Source organism: Streptopelia decaocto, assembly GCF_964273445.1.
Source record: "Streptopelia decaocto genome assembly, chromosome: 19".
Lineage (NCBI taxonomy): Eukaryota > Metazoa > Chordata > Aves > Columbiformes > Columbidae > Streptopelia > Streptopelia decaocto.
In genome coordinates this window covers 4514441-4526815 of record NC_138674.1, presented here as the reverse complement: position 1 = coordinate 4526815, position 12375 = coordinate 4514441, and the positions used below count along the sequence as shown (strand labels likewise).

General features: G+C 54.4%; 1 protein-coding gene across 1 annotated transcript; it reads right to left on the bottom strand.

Moving 5' to 3' along the window:
* Window positions 1–4877: 4877 nt before the first annotated feature.
* Window positions 4878–10549, bottom strand: KLHDC8A (kelch domain containing 8A; the record flags this gene model as incomplete). The annotated part of the gene is made up of 5 exons (XM_082069164.1): window positions 4878–5590; window positions 6249–6350; window positions 6721–6936; window positions 8336–8500; window positions 10174–10549. The coding sequence occupies 5 exons, from the start codon at window positions 10547–10549 to the stop codon at window positions 5397–5399; spliced, it is 1053 nt and encodes a 350-aa protein (XP_081925290.1). The 3' UTR covers window positions 4878–5396.
* Window positions 10550–12375: the final 1826 nt, after the last annotated feature.

The following is a 12375-nucleotide window of genomic DNA, read 5'->3' as shown; positions in this document are numbered from 1 at the left end:
ATACCCCCTGCTCCTCACAGCACAGGGATCTCCGTGCCATACCCAAACCACTCTGGAGCAGAGAGGGGATTGTCACCAGCCCTCGCCCTCGCCACCAAAGCTCACCCGCCACAATTCCAATCACAGATCCTGTTCGCAGAGCTGGTTTGATCACTGGGTTCAGCCTCCCACTGAGGCTTTACCTTGTCCCAGGCACAAGATCCATCAAGTATTAGTTTTGAAGCTGGAAGCGCTGAGCATCACCTGCTGCAGAGCATGTGCCGCCTGCAGCTGGGAAGGAAACTCCCCAGCTACCTAATGCCTGGAGATCGGTTGCAGAGCTCGAGGAGCTGCAGCAGTGCAAGCAAGGGCAGGGTCAAACAGCACAGAGGTTGCCTTGACAGATGCTGTGCAGCAGCATTAAAGACCATCTGCTTGAAGGACCTGAAAGCAAAATTCGTAGAACCACATAATCATTTTGATTGGAAGAGACCCTCAGGATCATCAAGCCCAACCATAACCTAACTCTAGCACTAACCCATGTCCATCAGAACCTCATCTCCGTCTGTCCAACCCTCCAGTGATGGTGACTCCACCTGTTCCAAAGCCCAACAGCTCTTTCTGTGAATATTTTTTTTCCAAATATCCAATCTAAACCTCCCCTGACACAATTTGAGGCCATTTCCTCTTGTCCCATCACTTGGGAGAAGAGACCAACCTCCTCCATGCTCCAACCTCCTTTCAAGGCAGTTGCAGAGAGCTCTGTCATAGCTACTGCAAGGTGTTTGGACTCAGAGGTGACACCTGTTCATGAGAACAAAATGCTGGAGGAGATGCAGAACATCATTTTTTTACAATTTGCTGGATCCTTGTGCTATTAACCAGGATCCCCACGCAACCCAACGTGGGATTTTGGAGCCAGGCTGCCCATCCATCCCAGCAGCACGGCCCAGCACCGCAGACCCCGCTGCAGCAGGATGCGTGCTGGGAGGTGCTGGTCCAGCTCAGCACAGGGATGCCACCTGCTGTTCGGAGCACCAGGAGGAGAACGGGAGCCCGTCCAGCACCGCTCAGCCCAAACAAGCGCAGCGCTTGCTTAAAAACAACCCCCTACTTACAGTCGGGGCGCGTCTGATTTACCTCCCTGCTCCCCAGCCTTGGCATCGGTCACATCTCCATCACCTGGAGGGCGGGCACAGCGCTTTTGCTCCAAACACAAGCAGATTATCTCCCGCAGCCTCTTATTTCCCACAGGAACAAGGCAGAGAAATGGCAGGATTCGAGGTGGAGTTGTGAGAACCAGCAGTGGAAAGACTGAATCCTCCGGCTGGTGTTTGCCAGCGTGCTGGGACTGGTGGATGCCACCATCGAGCCCGTAGAGGCGATGGGAAACCTCGGAGCATTTGCCTGCTCCTGGAGGGAATCTCACCCCCTAGAAGGGATTTCCCACGAGCCAAGAGGAGCCAGGGAAGGGCCGCTGGTTCCCAAGGGTGGCTGGCAAGAAGGCGACTGTTGCTGGAGTCCCACAGCATCTCCTTCCAGCCTTTGATGAGCCCAGAAGGGACTTTAAGTAACCTGGTGCTGCCTAACAGCTCGCTGCTGGGCACCCATCGTCCCCACGATGACTCTTCTCACATTCCTGCTGCCTGGTTACCTCTCTGTGTTTGCAAAGCCATTTATGATCTCTGCTCGTAAAAAGCAAACAAGCTTATGACCAGGGAAAGTGCTTCAGTTCTTCAGGTACAGAGGTCTCCGAGTGGGTGTTGTCTGGAAGCAGCAGATACGTGCTGGGTGTGTCTGAAGTCTCAGCAGCCGTCTTTCCCAGCAGATTTTAGGGGAAAAGCAGTAGATGGAACAGGATGTGGCTGTGGAGCACTCTGGGGGTCACAGCAAGAGCTCACGGTGAAGAGAAGCTGCCAAATTAACGTATATTGTGATTAAATTACAAAAAACGTACCCATCATCAACCAATTGACATGATCAATGCTTTCTGACCACCTGCAAAACCAGGGGATATTTTTGAAGCTTTAGATCCTTCTGCACGACAAGAGGGAGACAGAAGATAAAGTGATACGTTGTTTAGAAGCAGAGTGCTTAGTATTTAACTAATAATTACATCATAAATTATTTCTTAGTATTATGTGAATATAAGCAATGCGAGAGCATCCAGTCATTGGAGCACTTATGGAAGATGGTCCCCAGCGTTCCCCAGCACTGATAAAATAAAGAATGATGCTTAACAGTATAACTGACTCTGCTGTTAAGTTTATTTCTCCATTTCAACAGCTGCTTGGGAAGCTCCCCAGCCCCTGAAATCGGGATAGATATGGAAAGAAACTCCTGGGAGAGCTGCTCAGGGTGGGAACTACACACGGAAAAGTCCGAACAACATGTAAGTTTGGAGCTTTTTCACAAACCTGGCTTTGCACAGCACCACCATGGGCAAAAGCAGCCCCAGGCAGCAGCACCCAGCGCCATAGAGGGACCTGCTTGGGGACACGGGCTCTGGGGACACGCCAGGGACCCTGTTTGGCGAGGAGAGCTTGGGTTTCACTACAAAGGCAGCTGACCTGCTTCTCGCTAAGCTGCCCCTCGGAGAGCTCCTCTTTCTCTCCTTCTCTAAGCGCTCGGCACATCCCCAGCTTTGATTACCAACCGCCTCCCCCCAGCCGTGTCCCCAGCCCCTGACATCTCTTCATTAAGTCCTAGAGCGGGTTTATTCCCATGACGCTGCTTTGTCTGTCACTCTCTCCAGCCTTTCTGCTAGAGGGAGAAAGCAAAGGATCAGCCCCCAGCTGTTCTGCAGGCAGACAAAGGGAGCGGATTCCTCCTCCCCTTGCTCCAGCTTAACAAAGCCAAGCGCAGCAGCTCCAAACGCTGAGCCGCGACCAGCGCGGCCTCGTTGCAATCAACAGGGCTCAGGGCTAATGAGAAAGCAAGAGCGGAGGAGCATCAGGCTGTGCCGTGTGTGGGAAAGGTTCCTTGAGGACAAAGGAAAACACTTCAATAAGAGCTAGAGACTCTCAGCTATGCAGAGGCGGCTGAAATGGAGATCTGCTGTGCTGGGTTTGTTCTAGAAAAGGAGGCTCCCTCTCTCCCTCCAATTTTTGCGGTTCAAAGGGATGTTTTTTGAGCCTCCTAGGGGGTCACAAGGCAGCCACCCAGGGCTGCACACACACAGATGGGTGCTCTTAGCACCTTCCTGCAGCTCTGCTAGACCCAGGAGACCTTTCATCATCCCAGGATGCTGTTAGACAGAAATCCCTGGCCCTGGTGCCCCCCTCACCCTTCCCTGCAGCCTCAGCCCCCCGCAGATCTCACCCCAGACCCCCACCCCGACTGCACTGGGTCAAAATGGTCTATGTTGTGCTCTGTGCTCCTCACCAGGGGCCAGAGCTGCATTTCTGCATTGGGGGAGAGCTCCTTTCTGCAATTAGATATTTGCATTTATACAACTTTCCAAAACACGGTGTCCAAACGAACAAAGCATCAGGATGGGAACGTGACAGGGGACGGGGACAGACACCTCTGTACGCAGCCAGAGACGAGCAGGTGGGATGGAGATAATTAGCGAGCAGGTCATTAGCTGGGAAGTCGGGGCTTTTCCCCTTTCATCCGAGCTTTGCGATCAGAGAGAGGGGACTGGGAGCTGCCAGGGGCTGCACTTCAGAAGGAGCCAACTCATTTCACCACTTCCTAACGAGCACCGACCGCCGGGAACGGCCCCGCCACCCCCGGAGGGGCGGGAGCCGGCCCGGGGGTCCCGGGTGTCACAGCTCAGGGTGTCCCCGGAGCGAGTCCCGGCCCCCGGCCGCCCCCCCGCGCCGCTGCTGCCGTTGCCGCGGCCGCCGCACGGTGTCCTCGGAGATCCGCGACCGGCGGGGCCGCAGCTGCCCCCGCAGCACCAAACCCCCCCCGCCCCAAGAACCTCCTTAAAAGCGGGATGGACACCTCGGAAAGGGACAAAGGAGGGGGCTGAGCCCGAGGCATGGGACACAGCAGCGACACACGGCTGCTGCGCTCACTCCCCCGGGTCCCCCTTTTCAGCCTGGGTCCCACTTTTTTGTACAATCATTTTTGTTGTGTCAGGGGAGGTTGAGGTTGGATCTGGGGAACAATTTCTTCCCCAAAGGGCTGTGGGGCATTGGAACAGGCTGCCCAGGGCAGTGCTGGAGTCACCATCCCTGGAGAGTTGGACAGACGGACATGAGGTTCTCAGGACATGGGGCAGTGCCAAGTGTGGGTTATGGTTGGACCTGATGATATTGAGGGTCTTTTCCAACCAAAATGATTGTGTGGTTCTTGGAAGGGAGGGAGAAGCCCATCCCTCTGTCCTTGGGGGCTCAGAGTGGGGCTCATGAGCACATCTTGCACCTCTGCACCATGTGGTCAAACCTTTTTTTTAGAGGCTGCATGAAAGCAGATGCATCAGGATGTGCCAAGGAAGAGGGTTTGGGTGAGGGTCCCCATGACCAGGCCCTGCTGAGGTTCCCAGGGACATGGGTTAGCGTCAGGGTTGGCGTAACCGTTGGACTCGATCCTGAGGGTCTCTTCCAACCAAAACAATTCCATGCTAAAGCCCACAGCACAGGCTGGGCTTCTCCAAAGACAAGCTTTTAATGGTGCAACTGCTACAGCTACAATTGTAACCCCACGGTGTGGACAGCCCTCCTGCAAACTGCACGGGCAGAACAAAACCAAAGAGCAGGCGATAGCCAGGGGCTTCTCACTTCACTGGCAGCAAAGCCATCTCTGTGTGAAACGTGACAAAGGCAGTATCTGTGCTAGTCCTGTGCCAAGAAGGCCTTCCCTCTAGCCTCAACAGTCCCTTGGGTATTCATCCCTCCCAGGAGCAGTGCTCTGGCTCCTGGCAAAAGGATAATCAAGTGCTACGGGCTTGCAGGAAAAGCCTTGCTATGAAGGCAAGAGAATGATCCCCCGAATCTGGCTGCAGGTTAGCAGCTTCCCTTGCTGCAAGCCAAGGGGATCTGTGCAGCGAAACACACGTCGATTCCAGGGTGCTCAGAGAGGGCAACGTCACCTCAGTTCTCCCTGAGCCACAACTGACCTGTCTGGATGCTCCTAACACCTCTGAACCCATCGCCTCTGGTAGCGGGTGATGGTCACAGGGAGGGACTTGCCCCTGCCCTGATCTCCAGAGTCCCTCTGCTGGTAGGAGACACTATGAGCTAGTCCTTCACTTGGGCTTCCCCGCAGAGCTCTGAAGACGACTGGAGGGGACCCCTGGCCAAAATGCTCCTTCCCTCCATGGGGCTGGAACGTCAGTGCCCACGAGGGAGAAGAACAGCCGCCCTGGCTCCAGAGCAAGGCTGGGTTTAGCTACCAGGCTCCTGGGGCAGCTCGGGTGATGCTCCCCCAGACTCAGCCCCACCAGCAGCTGCTCAGCACCAGCAGGGTCAGGAATCGGAGAGGCACAGGGCTTCCACGGCGCTGCTCAGGCCCTGGCTCACCCCGCCGACTGCCAGCAGACAGTTCTGCACCACGATGCTGGAGCAGGCGCAGCGCGGGGTGGGCATGGGGGGGAGGCTCTCCCACTTGTTCTTCTCGGGGTGGAAGGCCTCTGCGGACTCCAGGACAGTCGGCTGGTTTCCTGGAAGGACAAAACACAGAATCCCAGAGTGTCAGGGGTTGGAAGGGACCTGGAAAGCTCATCCAGTGCAATCCCCCCATGGAGCAGGAACACCCAGATGAGGTTACACAGGAAGGTGTCCAGGCGGGTTGGAATGTCTGCACAGAAGGAGACTCCACAACCCCCCTGGGCAGCCTGGGCCAGGCTCTGCCACCCTCACCAAGAACAAGTTTCTTCTCATATTTAAGTGGAACCTCCTGTGTTCCAGTTTGAACCCATTGCCCCTTGTCCTGTCACTGGTTGTCACCCAGAAGAGCCTGGCTCCATCCTCCTGACACTCCCCCTTTCCATATGGATCCCCATGAATGAGTCCCCCCTCAGTGTCCTCTTGTTCAGCTCCAGAGCCCCAGCTCCCTCAGCCTTTCCTCACACGGGAGATGCTCCACTCCCTGCAGCATCTTCGTGAAAAAAAGAATGAGGCACTGGGTCACCTGGGAAGCACGGGCAAGCATCTCTCATCTTCTCTGGAACAGTGTCTGTGCTCTGGACCCCATTCACTTATGGGATGCGTTTTCCCTGCTTCCCCCGAGCAGCCAGGGCCAGGATCTCTCCCCTCTGTGATGATAACAAATGGCTCACAGATGCTTTTAAAGTGTTCCCACCATCTGCAGTGCCTCACCTAGTCCCCCAGCCACGACGACTCTGCCTTTCAGGTAGCCAGCCACAAAGTCCGCTCGCCTTTTCTTCAGGTAGGAGGAGCGCTCCATCTTCATCCAGCCACCTGGGAGGGACAGGACAGAGCGGGCATTGCAGGAGCATCCACTCCCGGAAAACCATCTGCCTCTCTGACCTCCTACTTGCTGGTAGGAGCATCATTTTGCTGCTTCCCCTTGGGGCAGCAAAAACCCATGACACAAGGGTCAGCATCACCACCACATCACGAGGGAGCTGTTGAACCCAGTGCCTTGGGACCACGGTTTCCCCCCTGCTGCCCCGACTTGTTAATCTTGACCGCAGGCCTTCCTCTAGGTTGGGCTTAAGGTGCCAGCGGTCCCAGGACACAGCAGATGAGACCTCTGCAAAGACAGCAAAGCCCTGTGTGCCACCCACCCTGCTCCTCCAGAAAGGACAGAGCTGGGACATCCACCCACCTTGTTCCATGTCAAACATGTCCACGGTCCTCATGAACTTGGGCTGCCGGTAGAGCCGGCCCTGTCGCAGGCCCCCGAGACTGAAGAGTTTGTCTTCTGTAGGCACAAAGCTGGAGAAGGCTCTTTTGTTGGGGATGTTGGGAAACTTGGTCCACGATCTGGTCTCGGTGTCGAAGACCTCGAAGGCGTTGATAGCGTACTTGGACTGCCTTCCACCTGGGGCGGAGGAGATGGAAGGAAAAGGGTCAAACCTGGCTCACAGCACCAATCCATGGGCAGCAGGAAGCAGAGGAGCCTCCCAGGGCAGGCTGAGTGCCTGATTTCCCCAGCTCTCAAGTCACCCGCACCTTCGCACCCTTGCGCTCGCTTCTCCTTAACTGCATTTTTCACTCCATCGCACCCTCTGCCTCCCTCCACGCTGGCAGCAGTGGGTTGCTAGCGCAGGAAGGTGTTAATATGCACCCGTTTAATCAAGACAAATTCACAGCAGAGCAGGGATGGGTGCTTAGGGAGCCCTTTGCAATTCAGATGAGCTTGGGGCCAGTGCGATCCAGCGAACCCGAGCTCCTGACGGAGCAGGAGAGGCAGAGCAGCTGCTGCTCCCACCGCCAAAGACGCGTTTCATTCTTCCAGCCCTCGGATGCAGATGAATACAGCTATTCTCGGCTCAGATATTCAGTGTTGCCTTTGAAGGCAGAGCCTGTGCTCACTACTGGGCCCACAAACTGTTTGCCAGCAGCAAAGCAAACTGCAAAATAGATCAAAGAGTCTTTTTTGGTAACCCCTAAAGAGAGCCAGGGTTGTCTGGTGGCTTGAGCAATCAGAACTCCTGCATTTTGATCCTGATATTCTGTTTGGCCATTGAGCTAACGGCAACATTTCTCTGCCTTAGTTTTCCTTTGTGTAAGGCGAATATACTGAAAATCATCCCTGCAAAAGGCTCAGTCCAGCATTTCCCAGCTACAGCAGGTCTTTCCTCCACCAAAGGCAGACCCTTTGTGAAGCTGCATGGCACTTTGCTGGTCTAAAAAGCATAGAAAGTATTTTTACTCACTAGTTGAGTCCAAGGGCTTTCAACTACAGTCACGGGACTGCAAACTGAGCAGGAAAGGACCAGCTGTACCCTCAGCCAGCCACTGATGGGCCTGGGACAGAGAGACAAGGGCTGCTGCGGGACCTGGGAGCTCCCGGGGTGTTTGAGGGTGCAGGGGTTTGCAATGGAGCTGTGAATGCAAACCCAGCAACAGCCCCGCTCCAAACCCACAGCTGCAAGCTTAGCAGCTCTGAATTTCTCAATTTCTTCCCCAAAGGGCTGTGGGGCATTGGAACAGGCTGCCCAGGGCAGTGCTGGAGTCACCATCCCTGGGGGGTTGGACATGGAGATGAGGTTCTCAGGGACATGGGGCAGTGCCAGGGGTGGGGTAATAGTTGGACTTGATGACCTTGAAGGTCTCTTCCAACCTAAATGATTCTATAAATGTATAAGAAAGCAGGCAGGGATGGGAAGGAGCGTTCCTCAAACCTCCAGGGAGGTTTCTCAGCGCTCAGATCAAAAGAGCTGCTGCCCGGCGGTGCCCGAGGAGGAGGAGGAGGAGGAGGCAGGAACGCTCCTTACCCAGCACGTAGATCTTGGAGCCTCGCAGGAAGGAGGTGGCAGCGTAGCGGGGTGTGGGCATGGCCGCCAGCGACACCCAGATGTCCTTGAGCATGTCGTAGTGCTGCAGGTAGTTGTGCGGCCGCAGGTCGGATCCCATCCCACCAGCCGCATAGACTCTGTAGTCTGGACGGGGCCAAGAAGCAAGGAAAAGCAATAAAGAAAACCCCACAAAATTATTATAGGAATGCATCAGAAATACAGCTCCTGTTCTGCCCCACTGAGGTCTGGCATCAAATCCACATCAGCTACATCCATGTCTGGCTGATGGCAAACCCAGCTCTCCAAAACAAAGTCCTACCTGCACAGCACCCACGTTATCTCCTTCAACAAGCACTACAGCCCCACAGACATGATTCAGGAGAACAGCGACAGCTGCTTTGCCCTTGTGGGCAGCCCTACAAAGCAGCTGAAAAAGCAGAGACCAGCCCACCCGCTGCAAGGATTTGAGCCGCTATTTCTGTTCTCACACCAAACTGACCCTGCCATATCAGTCAGGAAAGCTTATACTCAGAGAAAAACATCTCCGAGATGGTAAACATTATTTTTAAACATTCCTTGACGGTAGCTTTTAAACCCACTTAAGCAAACAACTCAAGCAGCTTTCAAAGAAGCTGCCTGGAGATTAGATTTGTAATCCCGGCCCGGCGGGGAGCTGGTTGACCCCAGGCGCGCTGCTCGGGAACACGGCTCCCAGCCCCAGGCTCTTCAAAAGCACGGCAGAGCCTGCTAAAGGAAATCAACGTTCCACATCTCTGCTTGGAAATTAAACAATGAGATGGGCCGATAAGGCAGAGCCTCACAGGCTTTTAACAAGCCCCATTTAAGGCGGCGGTGAGGATTGCAGAGGGGAGCGACGCGGAGCTTGTACAATGATTTGAGCCCGTGACTGTGAAGCTGACTCTCTCCTGGCTGCTTCTGGGTTTGGACCAGGGATGTCTCTTCAAACCAACGCTGTTCTGCAGCTCCAAGACCATCCCTTCTGGCTCTGCAGCTCAGCTGGGGTGCTCCCAGCCTGGCTTCATGCAGCCAGCACCACCATTCCTATTTGCCCAGCATCTGCAGCACGTAAGGACCAGAATTTGCTACAAAACCCTGGAGAAGTTTGATTCGAGACCCTGGAGCTTGGACCTGTCCAAAATAACCCAGGTACCAGCACAGCCACAACCCTTTATGGTCCAGGGCTGATGATACTGAGCAGCCCCAGGGTTTATTTGGTTTTATTTATGAGGAGTGGCTGAGGGACCTGGGGGTTCAGCTGGAGAACAGGAGCTGAGGGGAGACCTTCTGATCTCTGAACTGCCTGAAAGGAGCTTGGAGCCAGGGGGGGTCGGGCTCTGCTCCCCAGGAACAAGCGCCAGGAGCAGAGGAAACGGCCTCAAGTTGCGCCAGGGGAGGTTGAGGTTGGATGTGGGGAACCATTTCTTCCCCAAAGGGCTGTGGGGCATTGGAACAGGCTGCCCAGGGCAGTGCTGGACTCACCATCCCTGGAAGGGTTTAAAAGGTGTTTAGACAAGGTTCTTAGGGCCATGGGTTAGTGCTAGAGTTGGGTTATGGCTGGACTCGATGATCCTGAGGGTCAATTCCAACCGAAGCAATTCTATGACTATGTTCTCAGCTGCCACCTTTAGCAAGCAGGATATGACAAATACACAGGGTTCAACTTCTAGAAGAACAGAAACGGTTTTGGAGAATAACAAACCCTGTGCCATTGCCAGGAAAGCTTTTGTGCCTGATGCACCAACTGATGCCGACCCTCCCCATCCCTCCCTGCCCTGGGAGGACCGAACCCTCCTTGCCTTTTGCCGTCACCGAGATGCCCATGGCCGCCTCTCTCAGCGAGTTCCTCTTCTTCCACTTGCCCTCGTCTACATTGTACATCTCCACTATCTTCAGCGGCATCTGATTCACTCCGACCCCTCCGATCACCATGATCCTCTTGCCCAAAGTGGCCACGGCCACCCCGGCGCGGGCCGTGGGCATGGGGGGCAGCGAGGTCCACTGGTCGGCCTCGGGGGAATAGACCTCGAAACAATCCATGGGGACCCCGTTGTCATCGCAGCCCCCGATGGCAAAGACCTGCCCGCCAGCTTCCACCAAGGTGGAGTAGACCCTGCGGCTGGGGAGCGGGGCGAGGGTTTTCCACTGGAAGTCTTTGGTATTCGCCAGCTCCATGGTGGCCGGTGAGGTGAGGAAGCATCAGTCCCTGCCCTGCGCTGCGAAACAGAGGGAAAAAGATTAAAATCAAAGAGCAAACAAAGTACAAACAGCATCCGGAGCTGCTGGCAGGGATGGGAGCACCAGCCTCCCACAGCCACCGGCCCCTCCGCCGCCCCCGACGTACCTGTCATTGCGTCTCCATTAATCCTGCAGTTCCAGATCTGCCTCAGAAGCCGGTGCAGAGAGCGATCCTAAAAATAAAACAAAAGAGAAAAAATAAAAAGGCAAGAGAGGCTGGAGTCGGTTTGTTCTCCTGTTTCCCGAGCATCTCCGCCCCCAAGCGACGTTCAAAGCCAGGAGGCTGCAGGCTGTCTGCTCACTGTCTGCCTGTCTGCAGGGCCCGGCTGAAGGGAACGCAGTTTTCTCTGGTTCCTACGTCTCCTCTGCAAGTGTGAAATAGGAGAAGGTGATGGAAAAGCATCATCTCAGAGAATTAGACTGCGATCCATCAAAATCACTCAGCCTACGAGTCTGAGCTGGCCTGACACCAATCAATCCAAGCAGAGCTTCTTATTTTAACTTATTCTCCCAAACAGATTTCACTAGTCAGCTAAACATTATTTATTGCATAAAGAATACGGTTAATAAACCCATAAACACTCCTTGGGCTGTAACCCTGAGCAGCAGGACCCCGGCACCGTGGGGGCCGCAGGATAAAGGGACACAAAGCGACAACAGAAAGCAGCAGCAAGTCAAACCACCCTTTACATCTTCCCAGCAGCTGGGGAGAAAGGGGCAAACAACCGAGTAAATCACCAGCTGCTGCTCTCAACCCCTTCTCCTCCGATGTGCATCATTCCCCGCAACTGGAGCAGCTCGGGGATTTTTGCCTTGGCAGTTTAAGCAGCTCTGGGCTATTGCTTTCATGAATTATTTATCTTCTTTCCAGGTGATTTTTCACGCATTACCGCAGACAAACTCAGTATGGGCCAGCAAATTAAAAAGGCAGAGCCAGCTCCTATTTCCAGGAGCATGACAGATTTGCATCCTGACCCCTGAGAAGTCATTTTCCTGCCCTTTGCCTCAATTTCTTCAACTATTAAGCGCCGTCCTGGGATGAGACACAATCAGCATCACTCAGACCGCTGACAGAGGCGCAACCTCACGGCTGGGGCCGGTTACTCCGCTGTTATTAAGGCTATTCAAATCTCCGGCAGAATTGTCTAAAAAAATGTCTTTTTTGACACACCAGAGCGTGACTTAAAGCTCTTGGAGATGGTTGAGTATTTCTGTAGGTCCTTCGTGAGCTCGGGCAGAGCAGAGACCTGCAAATCCAACCCAGCCAGCAGGAACCAGCGCATCCGGAGCCACCACCCTCAGCAGTAACACAAACCTCTGCCTGAATTCAGTCGCCTTGGCATATGACTCACTAGCTCTCCTTCGCTTTGGTGCTCATTAAATAAAATCAAGGTCAGTCTGAAACACCGTGCTCGCCTCCTTTGTCTCCATCTCTCCAGCATCACCTGAATCTCCCTAGAAAGCCATGCGAGCCATCAAAATATACCGATCAACCCCCCCCCGGGCGCTGCAGCCATGTTATCCTCCCAGGCAGAGGGAATTATCGCTTAATTATACCAGACAAATTGGAAGCATTAACTTTTTTTTTTCTTAAACGGCTACATAAAAATCAAAATGAATGGTAATTGCTTTTCTGTTGGAGGAGATGGCAGCACAGCGCTGAGCCCAGGATGGAAACCCCAGGTTTAAGCTCACCCACACTCCCCATGGTCTTTGCTATGGGGACGGGGGGGCATCTCGGTACATGGGGCTGCACTCTAACA